At 43.4% G+C, this 18,222-nt stretch overlaps 2 protein-coding genes across 2 annotated transcripts in view; one reads left to right on the plus strand and one right to left on the minus strand.

Moving 5' to 3' along the window:
- The first annotated feature begins 1,266 nt into the window (after window positions 1-1,266).
- Window positions 1,267-12,841, plus strand: LOC311140254 (endoplasmic reticulum-Golgi intermediate compartment protein 2-like). The gene is made up of 14 exons (XM_084175218.1): window positions 1,267-1,344; window positions 4,687-4,833; window positions 4,915-5,023; window positions 5,133-5,179; window positions 5,275-5,342; window positions 5,433-5,473; window positions 5,961-6,062; window positions 6,905-7,000; window positions 7,573-7,628; window positions 7,894-7,992; window positions 8,630-8,727; window positions 9,098-9,260; window positions 9,407-9,486; window positions 9,619-12,841. Exons 2-14 carry the CDS (start codon window positions 4,728-4,730, stop codon window positions 9,688-9,690), a joined length of 1,137 nt encoding a protein of 378 aa, XP_084031344.1. The 5' UTR covers window positions 1,267-1,344; window positions 4,687-4,727; the 3' UTR covers window positions 9,691-12,841.
- A 924-nt stretch (window positions 12,842-13,765) lies between these two features.
- Window positions 13,766-18,222, minus strand: part of LOC311140069 (fatty acyl-CoA reductase 1-like) — a gene marked incomplete at its 5' end in the record, with an annotated part of 145,704 nt that continues 141,247 nt past the window's right edge. The window contains 4 exons of the mRNA XM_084175026.1: window positions 13,766-14,345; window positions 14,468-14,595; window positions 14,877-15,006; window positions 15,277-15,448. Coding sequence (XP_084031152.1) covers window positions 14,183-14,345; window positions 14,468-14,595; window positions 14,877-15,006; window positions 15,277-15,448 — 593 coding nt within the window. The 3' untranslated portion in view covers window positions 13,766-14,182. The remainder of the gene's footprint in view (window positions 14,346-14,467; window positions 14,596-14,876; window positions 15,007-15,276; window positions 15,449-18,222) is intronic.

Raw genomic sequence — 18,222 nt, forward strand, 5'->3', positions numbered from 1 at the left:
ACTGCCGACCCGTTTGATCTGTGTGCGCTGACAGCGCCCATCCCCCCATAAGCCCATCTGTGCAGTTCTGCATAGTCAAGTAGGCTTAATGCATGCAGGGCATGCGGGACTGTGACTGCACATATGGAAACATGCAGTTATTTGCTGACTTTGGCATGTGCCTGATACTGTATTTATACAAGAGAACAATTCATGAACCCCTCCTAAGGAGAGACAATTATGCTATTTATCAACTGATATTTCATAAACATGCCAATAATTGTAGGATTTTAACATGTGTAACTGTACCTGAGGTTGGATGTTTAAATAGCCTAGCAACAACTTGATTTGAGGGTGTTTCAGGGTGTTTAGGTCAAAGCCCATCGGTCATGATCGTGTGTATATGGCCTGGGGCATTCCCTGAGGTTTCATGACAGCTCCCTGTGGGGAGCCACGCTGCTTTAATGAGCTGTTGTCACCATAGTCGGCGTGTCTGAATAAGCATCAGCCAGGCAGGAGACTTCACCTGCATTGGTCTATTTGAGCAGAATCCCATTAGTGGAAACCAAGACTGTTCTCCGGGCAGGGCTGGTTGTAGTTAGATATTTTCTATTCGCGTCGGGGACAATTTAAGCATTTTAGCTAACCCTAGCCCTAATTCTCCTAACCTACTAACGTGATCTGTGCACGAGCCCAAAAATGCCTCTAAATTCATTATAAAGTCTAAATAGCTGGGGTTACTTCAGTTGAAGAAGCAGTGTGTGTGCCAACATGCAGTCAGGGCAGGCCAATTATAAGGGATGAAAATATGTTAAAATGGAAAACAGAATTGCAATATATAGTTAATGTGTATGATTTAAGTAAAAGGTATGTTGTAACAACATTATTATTACACTAATTTATTGTGCAATAGCAAAATACTAGGCATGATATACCTAGGTCTAAAATAGTGAAGCTAACCCAAATAGTTATCATCCTGTAAACATAAAATCGTTTAGAACTTGATAAACTGATGAGAAATGTGGAATAATGTCCTACATTTTAGGGAACAAGCTTTGAAAGAAGACAAAGAATGCGGCGTGATAATATTTTAACGGGCTCGAGCGCCATCTGATGTACAATGCGTAAAATGGCAACACCTTTAGAGCCATTCTCGAGCTCGTCGACAGGTGGCGGTAATGGAAAAAGACCAGTGACAGTTCATATCGGCTAGCGGGGTGGTCGTGTTGCTAAAGACAGGACTGGAGTTGGCACCCGGTGAAGAACGCTAGAAATTAACAAACGTATTTTTTCACTAGTTACAATGTAATGAATTGATACCTGCTTTGCAATCAATTTACTGGAATATAGACGCATGAAACCGAGGTAAGAAGAGACAATGATGAATGAATGGTTCTCACAGACAGCCATCATGAGTATCTTTGCTAACTTGTAGATAACGTTGGTGATGCTGGCTAGCTGGTGTTGTAATGTGGCTAGTTAGCTGTAAGAGGAAATGGTATTCAATGTTTACTATCACTAGCCATAGAAGAAAACACTATATAGCCCATTGACGTTGGTGGGCTATTTCATTTGTTTCGCATAGATAACGTTATTGCCCAGTGCCCACGGCCACGAATGTATCCTGGGATTTCGGTTCATTGTAAAAAAAATAATCACGGTTTTCGATTATTTGCTTTGAATGCGGTAACAACACAGAATAAAACAATTAATAAATGTCCCATGATGGTGGAAGTGACTGCCCATTACTGCTATCACATATTAACCATAATATTCACATTACTTTATTTCAGTAGTTTATATTACGTTTGTTTTATTTGATGACTTTATTATTTAATTCCAAGTCATAATCTAATCTCTGTAGAGCTGCTGCCTATGCTGTCTGACACAATCACTATTTTGTAGTTTTTCAATGTAAATAAGGCATACTTTTATGACTGCTGAAAACCAACTATCTATCACTTTGATCATTTATTTTCAGCTAGAGATACCTGGCCAAGCAACAGCTGATCTTAATAGAGCCCCACAGTGGAGGTGTCATAATACCCATAAAACCTAGCCTTCATACAGCGAAATGCTTCCAATCGTTTGTCCACCATTCATTTTTCCCATAAGGGATGTTAGAAACACTTAAAATAAGGTCTGTGTTTCGTGGAAGCTTACACTGACATGACGTTTTGAATACCATGTAAATCTCTCTCAGACAAGGTGACTTTATCAATATATTCGTCTCTATTTACTCTCAGATTCGAAAATGCTAATTAGCATCAACATAAACATCATGCAAGACTACAAATCCCTGCAAGGTCCTGCATGTCATCGCTAACTGACATCTTTGCTAACAGGTATTGTGTCAATTTAAAACTTGCACAAGACAGTAAACAGAATTCTCAATTTAAATACATTTTGCCAATTTATTCATTACTACATTTAGCTAAAAAAATTTAATCCAGAGATTCTTCCAGATCATAATTTGTATTTGTAGTTCTTTATGATAAGCAACATAAGCAGCTGATTAGGGAAAAATGAATGCTGGAAAAACGGTTGGAACCATTTCCCTGTTTGACCGCTAGGTATTGTGACTCATACTGTGGTACTCTATATCCCCTCATGATCATGCACTCTTGTCTCTTCCTTAGCAGGCGTAAAAAAAGAAAGACCTGACAAGTATTTGCAAAATGAGTTATGATCATTGTAGTTAATTACCACGTGAGCTAAACTATGTAGAATAATGGCCTGTTGGAAAATACAACTCCCTACTACATTGCAGAGTTCAGGCCGGATCTGATTTCTGTGTAGAGAAACTGTGCAATGTGCAAATTGAGCATACAGGAAAAAAAAGAATGAAATGGAATTCAAATAATTGAACCGACGTTGGTTAATTAGTTGTTTTAAAAACTGAAAAATAACAGACATTTCGGTTAATCACTCAGCACTACATGCCATAGTAACTCATTTGAAAAAACTACACTGCTCAAAAAAATAAAGGGAACACTAAAATAAAACATCCTAGATCTGAATGAATTAAATAATCTTATTAAATACTTTTTTCTTTACATAGTTGAATGTGCTGACAACAAAATCAAACAAAAATTATCAATGGAAATCAAATTTATCAACCCATGGAGGTCTGGATTTGGAGTCACACTCAAAATTAAAGTGGAAAACCACACTACAGGCTGATCCAACTTTGAGGTAATGTCCTTAAAACAAGTCAAAATGAGGCTCAGTAGTGTGTGTGGCCTCCACGTGCCTGTATGACCTCCCTGGGCATGCTCCTGATGAGGTGGCGGATGGTCTCCTGAGGGATCTCCTCCCAGACCTGGACTAAAGCATCCGCCAACTCCTGGACAGTCTGTGGTGCAACGTGGCGTTGGTGGATGGAGCGAGAAATGATGTCCCAGATATGCTCAATTGGATTCAGGTCTGGGGAACGGGCGGGCCAGTCCATAGCATCAATGCCTTCCTCTTGCAGGAACTGCTGACACACTCCAGCCACATGAGGTCTAGCATTGTCTTGCATTAGGAGGAACCCAGGGCCAACCGCACCAGCATATGGTCTCACAAGGGGTCTGAGGATCTCATCTCGGTACCTAATGGCAGTCAGGCTACCTCTGGCGAGCACATGGAGGGCTGTGCGGCCCCCCCAAAGAAATGCCACCCCACACCATGACTGACCCACCGCCAAACCGGTCATGCTGGAGGATGTTGCAGGCAGCAGAACGTTCTCCACGGCGTCTCCAGACTCTGTCACGTCTGTCACATGTGCTCAGTGTGAACCTGCTTTCATCTGTGAAGAGCACAGGGCGCCAGTGGCGAATTTGCCAATCTTGGTGTTCTCTGGCAAATGCCAAACGTCCTGCACATTGTTGGGCTGTAAGCACAACCCCCACCTGTGGACGTCGGGCCCTCATACCACCCTCATGGAGTCTGTTTCTGACCGTTTGAGCAGACACATGCACATTTGTGGCCTGCTGGAGGTCATTTTGCAGGGCTCTGGCAGTGCTCCTCCTGCTCCTCCTTGCACAAAGACAGAGGTAGGGGTCCTGCTGCTGGGTTGTTGCCCTCCTACGGCCTCCTCCACGTCTTCTGATGTACTGGCCTGTCTCCTGGTAGCGCCTCCATGCTCTGGACACTACGCTGACAGACACAGCAAACCTTCTTGCCACAGCTCGCATTGATGTGCCATCCTGGATGAGCTGCACTACCTGAGCCACTTGTTTGGGTTGTAGACTCCGTCTCATGCTACCACTAGAGTGAAGCACCGCCAGCATTCAAAAGTGACCAAAACATCAGCCAGGAAGCATAGGAACTGAGAAGTGGTCTGTGGTCACCACCTGCAGAACCACTCCTTTATTGGGGGTGTCTTGCTAATTGCCTATAATTTCCACCTGTTGTCTATTCCATTTGCACAACAGCATGTGACATTTATTGTCAATCAGTGTTGCTTCCTAAGTGGACCGTTTGATTTCACAGAAGTGTGATTGACTTGGCGTTACATTGTGTTGTTTAAGTGTTCCCTTTATTTTTTTGAGCAGTGTAGCTAGTTAGTTGATTGGAAACATGTGGTGTCAGTGACATTGCCAAGACAGGTATGACAGATGTGGGCAGCGATGTTGGTAGTAACCTGCACATTTTTTTAATTCCCATATTACACAGATTAGAAAAAAAAAACAAGGACTATTTTGTATGATTTCTCTTTCCCAGGTTAGGTGTATGAAGGGAGGACGTGGAGAGTGGTCCTGAAGATGAGGCGTCTGTACAGGAAGAAAGCCCTGAGTCTGGTGAAGGAGCTGGATGCCTTCCCCAAGGTCCCAGAGAGCTATGTTGAGACCACAGCCACAGGGGGGACAGGTAGGATTTCACTCTCAATGCTGATTCAATAGCCACTACTTTGAATGACATCACTAATGTTCTTCTCTCACCCATTCGTAGTGTCCTTGATAGCATTCACTGCCATGGCACTGCTGGCCTTCTTTGAGTTCTTTGTGTATCGGGATACCTGGATGAAGTATGAATACGAAGTGGATAAAGATTTTTCAAGGTACAAACAAATGTTGATTTTGTTTCATCAGCTCTAATTTGAGACTGAACTGTATTTTACTGCAGGTACATTATCTTGGAATCTGACAAGGCTTTTTCTTCATTTACAGTAAATTGAGAATAAACATAGATATTACAGTTGCCATGAAATGCCAACGTAAGTATTCAACCTTATCAAACATTATTTATTACAATTATTCATGAAATCTTGACCTTTGAGCCAAAGACTGAGTTGATGGTGGGCTGTTTCAGATGTGGGTGCAGACATTCTGGACCTGGCAGAGACCATGATAACATCAAATGGCATTCAGTATGAGCCTGTGAGTAGATCACTGAGCATTCTATTACATACAAATAGACTGGTGATCCCAAACCCTGATCTATTTTCTTCCCTGTGTATAAATGTTCAGGTGATTTTTGAGCTGACCCCGCAGCAAAGACTGTGGCACAGGTAAGCAGTTTACTGAGTTATTTAAACGGTGACATGCACACATACTATCACCCCATAGTGGGCTGGAGAAATGTAACCACTCTCAAATTCATAGACAGAGCTATGGATGTAAGGACTGACCATCCATGATATCAAAATGATAGTTGTAATTTTTTTTTGAGGCTATACAGTGTTTGTTTACAAGTAAGTTGTGTACAAACAAAGGAGTAAAACAAGCTTATATTTTGAGTTCTGATTGGGTTAGACAGTTAAACTAAGCTCATGAGGCATTTATAATGTTTTATTCTTCAAAAATCAATGGCTATATATAATGAATTTAAAAGTCCGAAAATTGATGTAGCAATTGCAGATTGCCCCTTTAAGCACTTTGTTAATAGTCAGAAAATCTCACTCAACCACATTCCAAAATAAAAATATATACATTTTGTCGTCCTTCCTGTATGAAATTAGTAGTTAACCAGGTTCTCTCTCTCCCAACTCTCCTTAGGACTCTGTTGCTGATTCAGAACAGGCTGAGGGAGGAGCATTCTCTACAGGAGGTCTTGTACAAGAGTGTTCTAAAGGGAGCCCCTACGGCCTTGCCCCCTAGGTTAGTAGGGCTGCCTTGCCCCCTAGGTTAGTAGGGCTGCCTTGCCCCCTAGGTTAGTAGGGCTGCCTTGCCCCCTAGGTTAGTAGGGCTGCCTTGCCCCCTAGGTTAGTAGGGCTGCCTTGCCCCCTAGGTTAGTAGGGCTGCCTTGCCCCCTAGGTTAGTAGGGCTGCCTTGCCCCCTAGGTTAGTAGGGCTGCCTTGCCCCCCTAGGTTAGTAGGGCTGCCTTGCCCCCTAGGTTAGTAGGGCTGCCTTGCCCCCTAGGTTAGTAGGGCTGCCTTGCCCCCTAGGTTAGTAGGGCTGCCTTGCCCCCTAGGTTAGTAGGGCTGCCTTGCCCCCTAGGTTAGTAGGCCTGCCTTGCCCCCTAGGTTAGTAGGGCTGCCTTGCCCCCTAGGTTAGTAGGCCTGCCTTGCCCCCTAGGTTAGTAGGGCTGCCTTTCCCCCTAGGTTAGTAGGGCTGCCTTGCCCCCTAGGTTAGTAGGGCTGCCTTGCCCCCTAGGTTAGTAGGGCTGCCTTTCCCCCTAGGTTAGTAGGGCTGCCTTGCCCCCTAGGTTAGTAGGGCTGCCTTGCCCCCTAGGTTAGTAGGGCTGCCTTGCCCCCTAGGTTAGTAGGGCTGCCTTGCCCCCTAGGTTAGTAGGGCTGCCTTGCCCCCTAGGTTAGTAGGGCTGCCTTGCCCCCTAGGTTAGTAGGGCTGCCTTGCCCCCTAGGTTAGTAGGGCTGCCTTGCCCCCTAGGTTAGTAGGGCTGCCTTGCCCCCTAGGTTAGTAGGGCTCTGAAGTGTTGTGAAAATGCATTGAGTACAGATATGTTTTCCTACATAGCTAATAGTATGTGTGTGTGTCTTCAGAGAGGGCACCGCCTCAGAGCCCCTAAGTGCCTGTAGGATACATGGGCACGTCTACGTCAACAAAGTGGCTGGGAACTTCCACATCACAGTGGGAAAGTAAGATACCTGTACACTTTTCTATAAGCGTGATATATTTAAGCAATAAGGCCCGAGGGGGTGTGGTATATGGCCAAAAAACCATGGCTAAGGGCTGTTCTTATCCACGACGCAACACGGAGTGCCTGGGTACAGCCCTTAGCCGTGGTATATTTGCCATATACAACAAACCCCTGAAGTGCCTTATTGCGATTATAAACTGGTTACCAACGTAATTAGACCAGTAAATAGTCATGTTTTGTCATACCCGTGGTATACTGTCTGATATACCACGTCTTTCAAACAATCAGCATTCAGGGCCCGAACAACCGGTTTATATTTAATAGTGCATTTTGTATGTAAATCATTCTTTATGGATGTAATGGGGGAAAGCTATGTAATAATGCCAAAGACTCAGAGGTTCATGGAGTTTGTCTCATACGTTAGAAGCTTCCAGGCTCCACAAATGAATGCTGCAAATGATTTATGAGTCTATATGTATGATTGGAAAAAGGGCACACAACCTATACAGCACAGTATATTTCTTTTTGATGAAAATGCTCCTCATGCTTCTAACCCTCTGTCTTTCTCAGGCCTATTCATCACCCTCGTGGCCATGCTCATATAGCAGCTTTTGTAAGCCATGACAGTAAGTTCTCTTTTAGCCTGACCAGGAAAGGGTGACATTCATTTGCATAATGTATTAGTTTTAGACAAGGACAACATTAGTACTGTTCTCTGGTTGCTTACATTGCATTTGCATTTCCATGTTTCAAGTGATAGATAAGAGGATTATCTATTCTATTGCAGTGCCAAATAACTATTTTCTCAGAATGATACACTCCCAAATAGAGGTTTTCACTGTCCCATTCCACCTGACTGAATGTGAGCTGGGTTTCATCATTGCGTTGCAGCGTACAACTTCTCCCATCGGATAGACCATCTGTCTTTTGGAGAAGAGATCCCCGGCATCATCAATCCTCTGGACGGAACAGAGAAAATCACCACAAACCGTAAGTTACTGCTCCTCCTCACTGAGACCAGGAAGTAAACACATTAATATGTTCTTATCAAACCTCATTCAGCTGTTACTCAATCTGCAGCTATGACTACAGAATGGTAGAGCAGTAAGCCACTGTACATTGAGGTGCTTTGTAGCAACAGTATTGTGTTGTGAATAAGCCACACTGTCAAAACCCTTACTGTTTGTAGGCTGATTATGTACATGAGCTCTGATCCACATTTTGGTATTTGGTATTTTATTAGGATCCCCATTAGCTGTTGCAAAAGCAGCAGCAGCTACTCTTCCTGGGGTCCACACATAACATGAAACATGACATAATACAGAACATTAATAGACAAGAACAGCTCAAGGACAGAACTACATACATTTACATCAAACCTCACTTCCAGCCTATTCTGCTCAGCATGGCGTCATGAGTTTGCACAGAGGAAATGTAGCTATTTGTATCCATTTGAAGTGGATTTACTGCAGGCTTGCTTTCATTCACTTGCTGTTCAAAGCAGTCTAGTTTCTCCTGGGGAAAGAACTGAAGCCCCCTATTTCACCTTTTCTAGAAGAAGTATTCTGTGTAGTCCGTCACAAGATGGATGTGTTAAAAGGCTTTGTTCTTTGTCTTATTGTTTCAGATAATCAGATGTTCCAGTATTTCATTACGGTGGTACCTACCAAACTGCACACGTCCAAGGTGTCGGCAGACACACACCAGTTCTCTGTGACGGAGAGGGTAAGTCCTGCGCTGTCTGATTTAGGCACAGATCTAGGATCAGCTTACCTTCCCCAAATCCTCATATTAACCATCAGGGGGAAAGGAATCCTATTCCGTGTTGACCATGATGGAGGATGCTTCAGTTGGTTCAGATGATGGATCAGTCTCCTCATCCATCCATCCAGTCCATTCAGCTCCCTCTGCTGGCTGCCAAAAGTTAGTTCTAGATCTGCTGCATAACACCACCACACAACCTGAGACAGTCATAGATTTCTCTCTTACAAACACACATATTCACATACACAAAGGCTAGATGCTAGAAAGGCCGGTGTGTGTGTGTAAAGGAGAGATTGACCACCCCACTCTACCTACCCTCTGTCTGGTCTAGGAACGGGTGATCAACCATGCGGCGGGCAGCCACGGTGTGTCTGGGATCTTTATGAAGTACGACACCAGCTCTCTGATGGTGACGGTCAGTGAGCAGCACATGCCCCTCTGGCAGTTCCTGGTACGACTCTGTGGCATCATCGGGGGTATCTTCTCCACCACAGGTCCAGACAACACTCACTCTTACCACCTAGTGTCATGGGCAGACCTCATACTGTTCATGTCTCACAAATCATTTGCAGCCTGATACTGTGCCACGTTAGAGAAATGCACCATGAACATCTTCATTTATCTTCTCTCTCTCCCACAGGCATGATCCATGGGTTTGTTGGCTTCTGTTTGGACATAGTCTGCTGTCGCTTCAAACTAGGCCCATATAAACCTAGAGTGGTGAGCCCAGTCTTCTTTATTGCTACTGAAACTATGTAGCAAAATGATGGTAAATCCTTAAATGTACTAGTTCCTCTGTGTCTCATTGGTAGAAGTGTATTTACTGTACCTCTACATTTTCTCTATATCCAGGTGGTTCTCCCAGATGCTCATGTGAACAACCATGCTGCTCCGCTCCTGACGGACAACCACATACAGGAGTAGCCCTCTGACCTGGGCCCATATCCATCTACTCTCAGAGTAAGAGTGCTGAGCTTGGATCAGTTTTGCCCTTTTGGATCATAATAAATACGATTATATGGACAGATCCTAGATCAGCACTCCAACTCTGAGACGCTTTGTGGATATGGGACCCGGAGCCTGCTGCTGATCGTGCCCCTACTGTCCTTTCACCTGTGGGGGAATCCAGGAAGCCAAGTCTGTGGATTGCTGGGAGTTTGTTTTGAACCAAATAAGAGTAAACTGCTTAGGATCCGACAATCAGAATTGTTCTATTTATTGTTTTGGGGGTGTTGTAAAATTGTTGTGGACAGTATCCTCATATGACTACCATTATAATATATTTATATCCTGTAAATATGTATTTTACACTGAAAAATGGAAAGCAGTTAACTCCCCAGTTTGATCAGGCTTTTAGTGTGTAAGGGTGTTGGGGGTGTAAATTCAGCTGACTAGGCTGAATGAAATCTGATCCTTCTATGATGTAATTCATATGTCCATCACACATGGTTGCTGGACACTAGACAGTGTTTGCTCCTCCATGATATTACTATACTAGTGAACCTGCATTGGTATGGATCATGCAGACATTGGAAAATGATTAACTTGCATATCATGTTTGCTCTATTACTATTTATTTGAACTGTTGTTCAGTATCTGTTTCACATGTAATCTGTCAATGGGAGATGTCCTATTAAACGTGTTTTAGTGCACTTCACCCCTTCATGTTGTACACTTTACATTCATTTAAATATCTCTCGGTTCCTATCCCCACTATCCTCTGTTGATGGTGCATGCTCTTAGGCTGCGCTTACACAGGCAGTCCAATTCTGAGCTTTTTTTTACCACTAATTGGTCTTTTGACCAATCACATCAGATCTTTTCACATCTGCTCTTTTTCAGAGCTGATCTGATTGGTTAAAAGACCAATTAGTGAAAAGATCAGAATTGGGCTGCCTGTGTAAATGCAGCCATGGAAGTAGGCTAAATCTCTTTTCTACATGAGGCAGCAGTGAAGCAGAATGATTAGCGCACTGACATTTGTCTTTTGGTTTATTCATGTTTTGCCAAACAAACTAAAAGTGTTTTCAGAGCAGGAATAGAGGGTCACTTAACATTTGCAAATTACATTTGAAAAAGGAAAATTAAACAAAATAAACAGTCGTAAGTGTTGCAGTTTATAGAACACTGCCCAGTTAGCTCTGCTGCCACTATGTATCATATAACAAAGACACTGCTTTGTTGTCAACATGACAGCAGGACATTTTTTACAACTTCATTGTACAGGAAAAGCCATTTTCTGTGTTGGGCGTGCATTTGGTTCATAGTCCCTTACTGAATTTAGGAAAGGACGGTCACCATTGTTGCACACCATTACTGGCTCACATAGAAACATGTTTTTCAGAGGGTGGAATTGGAGTACATTTTGTCCTTTTTCTGTTGAGAGTCAAAACTTCTACCATAGATACTGTATCCATAGATACTGTATATAGATGTATCATCTCATAAAATGTGGACTGCTGCTGTCTGCCACCAGGAACAATTTAGATATACTCTGGGAAGCTCTGTGGTAGAGTCAGACTCCTGCAGAATCAACCTTCAGGAATATCACTGTCTTTGGTAGTCTATAGAATATAGACTTCACTATTTACACCTCTTCCAAACTTGTTTATATATTATACTGCCACCGTCATCTACCACTTACATAAGACAAGCCTTAGTTTGACGCAATTATTTATAAAGATGAAAAAAGTCAACTTAGTTTCAATATAAACTGCTGTACAAAACAGGCAAAAAGTGGACTAACCGTGAAACAAACAAGGAGTCTTATGCGTTATGTTAAACATACGGTGAGGGAAAAAAGTATTTGATCCCCTGCTGATTTTGTATGTTTGCCCACTGACAAAGACATGATCAGTCTATAATTTTAATGGTAGGTTTATTTGAACAGCGAGAGACCGAATAACAACAAAAAAATCCAGAAAACGCATGTCAAAAATGTTATAAATTGATTTGCATTTTAATGAGTGAAATAAGTATTTGATCCCTCTGAAAAATATGACTTAGAACTTGGTGGCAAAACCCTTGTTGGTTATCACAGAGGTCAGACGTTTCTTGTAGTTGGCCACCAGCTTTGCACACATCTCAGGAGGGATTTTGTCCCACTCCTCTTTGCAGATCTTCTCCAAGTCATTAAGGTTTCGAGGCTGACGTTTGGCAACTCGAACCTTCAGCTCCCTCCACAGATTTTCTATGGGGTTAAGGTCTGGAGACTGGCTAGGCCATTCCAGGACCTTAATGTGCTTCTTCTTGAGCCACTCCTTTGTTGCCTTGAGCCACTCCTTTGTTGCCTTGGCCGTGTGTTTTGGGTCATTGTCATGCTGGAATACCCACCCACGACCCATTTTCAATGCCCTGGCTGGAGGGGAAGGAGGTTCTCACCCAAGATTTGACGGTACATGGCCCCGTCCATCGTCCCTTTGATGCGGTGAAGTTGTCCTGTCCCCTTAGCAGAAAAACACCCCCAAAGCATAATGTTTCCACCTCCATGTTTGACAGTGGGGATGGTGTTCTTGGGGTCATAGGCAGCATTCCTCCTCCTCCAAACACGGCGAGTTGAGTTGATGCCAAAGAGCTCGATTTAGGTCTCATCTGACTACAACACTTTCACCCAGTTCTCCTCTGAATCATTCAGATGTTCATTGGCAAACTTCAGACGGCCCTGTATATGTGCTTTCTTGAGCAGGGGGACTTTGCGGGCGCTGCAGGATTTCAGTCCTTCACGGCGTAGTGTGTTACCAATTGTTTTCTTGGTGACTATGGTCTCAGCTGCCTTGAGATCATTGACAAGATCCTCCTGTGTAGTTCTGGGCTGATTCCTCACCGTTCTCATGATCATTGCAACTCCACGAGGTGAGATCTTGCATGGAGCACCAGGCTGAGGGAGAGTGACAGTTATTTTGTGTTTCTTCCATTTGCAAATAATCGCACCAACTGTTGTCACCTTCTCACCAAGCTGCTTGGCGATGGTCTTGTAGCCCATTCCAGCCTTGTGTAGGTCTACAATCTTGTCCCTGACATCCTTGGAGAGCTCTTTGGTCTTGGCCATGGTGGAGAGTTTGGAATCTGATTGATTGATTGCTTCTGTGGACAGGTGTCTTTTATACAGGTAACGAGCTGAGATTAGGAGCATTTAAGAGTGTGCTCCTAATCTCAGCTCGTTACCTGTATAAAAGACACCTGGGAGCCAGAAATCTTTCTGATTGAGAGGGGGTCAAATACTTATTTCCCTCATTAAAATGCAAATCAATTTATAACATTTTTGACATGTGTTTTTCAGGATTTTTTTGTTGTTATTCTGTCTCTCACTGTTCAAATAAACCTACCATTAAAATTATAGACTGATCATTTCTTTGTCAGTGGGCAAACGTACAAAATCAGCAGGGGATCAAATACTTTTTTCCCTCACTGTACTGATATATCAATATTCAGTAGTGATAGTAGCTTGTATCAATATACCATGAAAAGTAAGAACTGGTCATGTCAACCAGTACTGTAGTACTACAGTAGCAGTCTCCAGTGGTCAAGATGTAGGGCTCTATTCAATCCACATCACAGAAGTTCAGCTTTACAGCATGGTTGAAATTTAAAGGGAATGTGCCTGCTTTTGCAGAGACTGCATTCACGGTAAACGCTGCATGTGTTGGCTCAATTAGAAATTACCTTTCAATTTATATCACGGAATCTGTAACGCTTCAAATGTACAGATTGAATAGAGCCCTTAGTGTGATCAACACTGAAGTTACTCTTGGTTATCCTTAGCTGGCCTCGCTACAGAGTACAGGCTCCCAAATATTTTGTCAGTACAAAACAATACAAGGTAAAAACCTGTAAAAAGAGAGGCCATGAATATCTCAGGATTCACACATTAAGAGTCATGTACAGAAATTAGCCTTCAGTGGAAGCCTGACACAGTATTTCAAGTATGCAAAAACAATCCTCTATTCCAAGACAATGTATCTGGGTTGGGGAGGACGTAAACTATGAGCAAAAACGTGGGGAGAGTATACAATGCGTTTATTGTTGCATATGTAATCTGTCGCTTTAAGAAAAGCAGTAGTTAGAAAATAAATAACACTTACATAGTCGTTTCACTGTATGACGTACAACAGGATCAGAAGGAACAATGTCTGGTTGAGGAGTGGGGTTGTGTACTGCTGGAGGTCTGAGGGGTGTCGTCTGGTTGAGGAGTGGGGTTGTGTGCTGCTGGAGGTCTGAGGGATGTTGTCTGGTTGAGGAGTGGGGTTGTGTGCTGCTGGAGGTCTGAGGGGTGTCGTCTGGTTGAGGAGTGGGGTGGTGTACTGCTGGAGGTCTGAGGGGTGTCGTCTGGTTGAGGAGTGGGGTTGTGTACTGCTGGAGGTCTGAGGGGTGTTGTCTGGTTGAGGAGGCGGTCAGCTGGTCAACGGTCAGTTGGTTATCAGTTGGTGAGTGTGCTGGAGGCCCTGAAGTAGGAGAGGAACTTGAAGCAGAGGCTGACCACAAAGTACCAGATGTTCCTGGCCATCTGGGAGCGGGCGATGAACACCCTCCAGATGAACACCAGCAGTAGAGTGTTGAATGTGTAGCGGATGTTCCTCAGCCTGGGAGATTAAGAGAGGGAGGGAGTTGTCATTTACATCCTGTCATTTACATCCTTCTTCAAAATAACGGGCTAACTGTGCGCAGGTGAAAACACAATCAGCCCTGTAAGTAGTCGACTCACTTCCTGAGGTGTTGCCTGGCTGCAGGGATGTCTGACATGTCTTCATTCAGAACGTACTTCTTGGTGCCGATGCAGTAGTTCTCTATGTACTCTGGCCAGTTCAGCTGACGCACGTCAAAGTTGAATGTCTGGGAGAGAGAGTTAGGATGCTGATGTGCAGTAAGACAACATGGCTATTATGGTCACATTCAGGCAATTATGAAAACTTCTTTGGGATATCTATAATTTAACCTTCTGAAATTGAATGATGTAAGTATTCGTGACCTGTAGTGTTGAAATCAATAGAGATGTTTGTTTGAACTAAAATTATGGATTGGTGGCATTACTAGATGAAAAACATACCATTGACAATATACACCAACATGCAGAGGCATATGTATGTGTATAGATAATGGTAAGTCTACTGCACCTTCCTGTCCTCAGGGCTGAGGTGGCTCATCAGCATGTTCATGTTCTCGGAGTTCCACTCCCAGTCCTGACTGCTGAAGTACTCCAGCAGGCCGATGGCCTTGTGCAGCCGGTTGAAGATACGCATCATTCTACACAGAGAGAAAGGTATGGAGGATCTCAGTCCAAATGTATTGTATGTATAACACAATTGTAATGTTCGTTTCACTAAAGACTTAATTAATAATCACTTGTATGCAGCAAACAGTGATTTCTTATTTCTTTATGCTTACAGATCATTTTATGTAGGTTTACAACACACTGTGTTGATTGGGTTGAAAACAAGTATGTAGTTACATTTTGATAGACTGAACGATGATCTAGTGACAATTCTGACTGTCAGGACATGCTAGTAATCTTACTGGGGCTTCTGTCCAGACAGTCTCAGGTAGAGGTCGTAGATGAGGGCAGGGAACTTGTGGCTGACCAGGATCCAGTACTGGTTCATCAGGTAGTTGGAGGTGATGTTGGCATTGGGCCTTCTGAAAGCCTGCTCCAGAGGGTTCCTCTTGAAGCTGGACATCACATGGTGCTCTGAGAGAGAATACAGAGGAGTCGATAAAAAATGTGAAGGAATCTGTGGCTTGGAGCTGTCATCCCTGTCTTACAGCTCCATTCTGTTGTGGCATTTTAAGTGGTGTACGGTTAGGGAAGTGCCCCTCACATCTTCCTTAGCCACTATATTAGAGAATTGGGTTGTATCCAGGGGTGTGGTTTTCTGTTGAACTAACAATCTCATTCACAGCAGCTGCACACCTTCCCCACCTAGCTGCAATCAAGGATGCTCAGGCAAAGGTAAAACTGCTGGGGGAACTGCTAGTGAAAGAACCAGTGGGTGCTACTGGTGTGAATTTGTTGCTGTGTGCTTTCTTTCGAAGACTCGTGACCCACCAGCCTCTATAAAGAAGTGAACAGCCTTACGAGGTTAGTTCCTCCTGTGTAGGAGAAGACTATCTGGGGTAAGCGCGAGGGTAGCTCTCTTCTGTTGAGTTGTAGTTTTCCCATTTCATTTATTCCCTGTAATTGTTTAAGTTCTTATTAAAGTAAAACTACCCAGGCCTCTACTCTACTAATGGTGGCTGGCTATCCACGGCTACTGGAGAGTGCCGAGGAAAACTTGAGAATGAATCTCCTGTCATTGAACTCTGGACTTTTACCAGCAGCCCAGCACAGCTGATTTGTTGTAAAGATGTATTATTATTTATTTATTATACCTCTTTGGTTTACTAACTACAAAAAAAATAAAGTACCACTTTTATTGCTTAAACCCCTGTCTGACTTATATTGCACTACCGCCCCTTCACCTTCCATTGTGCCCAAACTGGTCTCCTAGACTATACGTAACATAGCAAACGTAAATCCGGGACACCAAATTAGTATGATATATTACTTTTACATAAGATAAGTTACTTAAGGTAAAAATAACACTAACGTCTAGCAACCCAAAGGTTGTGTGTTTGAATCTCATCACGGACAACGTCAGCATTTTAGCTAATTAGCAACTACTTGCTATTTATTTGCTACTTTGCAACTACAATACTTAGCATGTTACCTAACCTTAACCCCTAGCCTAGCTAAGGTTAGTTAGCGTTAGCCATCTAGCTAATGTAAGCCTCAACCAATTGGAATTTGTAACATATCCCTTACAGTAACTGCAGTCGACAGTGGTATTTTGGATGCAGCATACTGCAGTTATACTGTACCCCGACTGCAATCTTTTTTCGTATGTTTAGAAAATTCTTAACATATTGCACAAATTTCAATTTGTAACATGTATGAAATGGATGAGACATCCACAAAGTAATACATATCATACTAAATGGAGTGTCTCGGATTTACATACAGAATAATACAAAATGCTCTGAGACCACGTGCCACACAGTTCATACAGTGGGGAGAACAAGTATTTGATACGCTGCCGCTTTTGCAGGTTTTCCTACTTACAAAGCATGTAGAGGTCTGTAATTTTTATCATAGGTACACTTCAACTGTGAGAGACGGAATCTAAAACAAAAATCCAGAAAATCACATTGTATGATTTTTAAGTAATTAATTTTTTTCATTTTATTGCATGACATAAGTATTTGATACATCAGAAAAGCAGAACTTAATATTGGGTACAGAAACCTTTGTTTGCAATTACAGAGATCATATGTTTCCTGTAGGTCTTGACCAGGTTTGCACACACTACAGCAGGGATTTTGGCCCATTCCTCCATACAGACCTTCTCCAGATCCTTCAGGTTTCGGGGCTGTCGCTGGGCAATACGGACTTTCTGCTCCCTCCAAAGATGTTCTATTGGGTTCAGGTCTGGAGACTGGCTAGGCCACTCCAGGACCTTGAGATGCTTCTTACGGAACCACTCCTTAGTTGCCCTGGCTGTGTGTTTCAGGTCGTTGTCATGCTGGAAGACCCAGCCACGACCCATCTTCAATGCTCTTACTGAGGGAAGGAGGTTGTTGGCCAAGATCTCGCAATACATGGCCCCATCCATCCTCCCCTCAATACGGTGCAGTCGTCCTGTCCCCTTTGCAGAAAAGCATCCCCAAAGAATGATGTTTCCACCTCCATGCTTGACGGTTGGGATGGTGTTCTTGGGGTAGTACTCATCCTTCTTCTTCCTCCAAACACGGCGAGTGGAGTTTAGACCAAAAAGCTCTATTTTTGTCTCATCAGACCACATGATCTTCTTCCATTCCTCCTCTGGATCATCCAGATGGTCATTGGCAAACTTCAGACGGGCCTGGACATGCGCTGGCTTGAGCAGGGGGACCTTGCGTGCACTGCAGGATTTTAATCCATGACGGCGTAGTGTGTTACTAATGGTTTTCTTTGAGACTGTGGTCCCAGCTCTCTTCAGGTCATTGACCAGGTCCTGCCGTGTAGTTCTGGGCTGATCCCTCACCTTCCTCATGATCATTGATGCCCCACGAGGTGAGATCTTGCATGGAGCCCCAGACCGAGGGTGATTGACGTCATCTTGAACTTCTTCCATTTTCTAATAATTGCGCCAACAGTTGTTGCCTTCTCACCAAGCTGCTTGCCTATTGTCCTGGAGCCCATCCCAGCCTTGTGCAGGTCTACAATTTCATCCCTGATGTCCTTACACAGCGCTCTGGTCTTGGCCATTGTGGAGAGGTTGGAGTCTGTTTGATTGAGTGTGTGGACAAGTGTCTTTTATACAGGTAACGAGTTCAAACAGGTGCAGTTAATACAGGTAATGAGTGGAGAACAGGAGGGCTTCTTAAAGAAAAACTAACAGGTCTGTGAGAGCCGGAATTCTTACTGGTTGGTAGGTGATCAAATAC

This window comes from Coregonus lavaretus (genome assembly GCF_964263955.1).
Source record: "Coregonus lavaretus genome assembly, chromosome: 13".
In the NCBI taxonomy this organism is placed as follows: domain Eukaryota; kingdom Metazoa; phylum Chordata; class Actinopteri; order Salmoniformes; family Salmonidae; genus Coregonus; species Coregonus lavaretus.

Coding starts and splice junctions, on each gene's coding strand:
- LOC311140254 (XM_084175218.1), top strand. CDS start 4,728: ATGAGGCGTCTGTACAGGAAGAAAGCCCTGAGTCTGGTGAAGGAGCTG. Junction 7,629..7,893: donor AGCTTTTGTAAGCCATGACA/GTAAGTTCTCTT, acceptor ATTGCGTTGCAG/CGTACAACTTCTCCCATCGG. Junction 9,261..9,406: donor GGGTATCTTCTCCACCACAG/GTCCAGACAACA, acceptor TCTCTCCCACAG/GCATGATCCATGGGTTTGTT.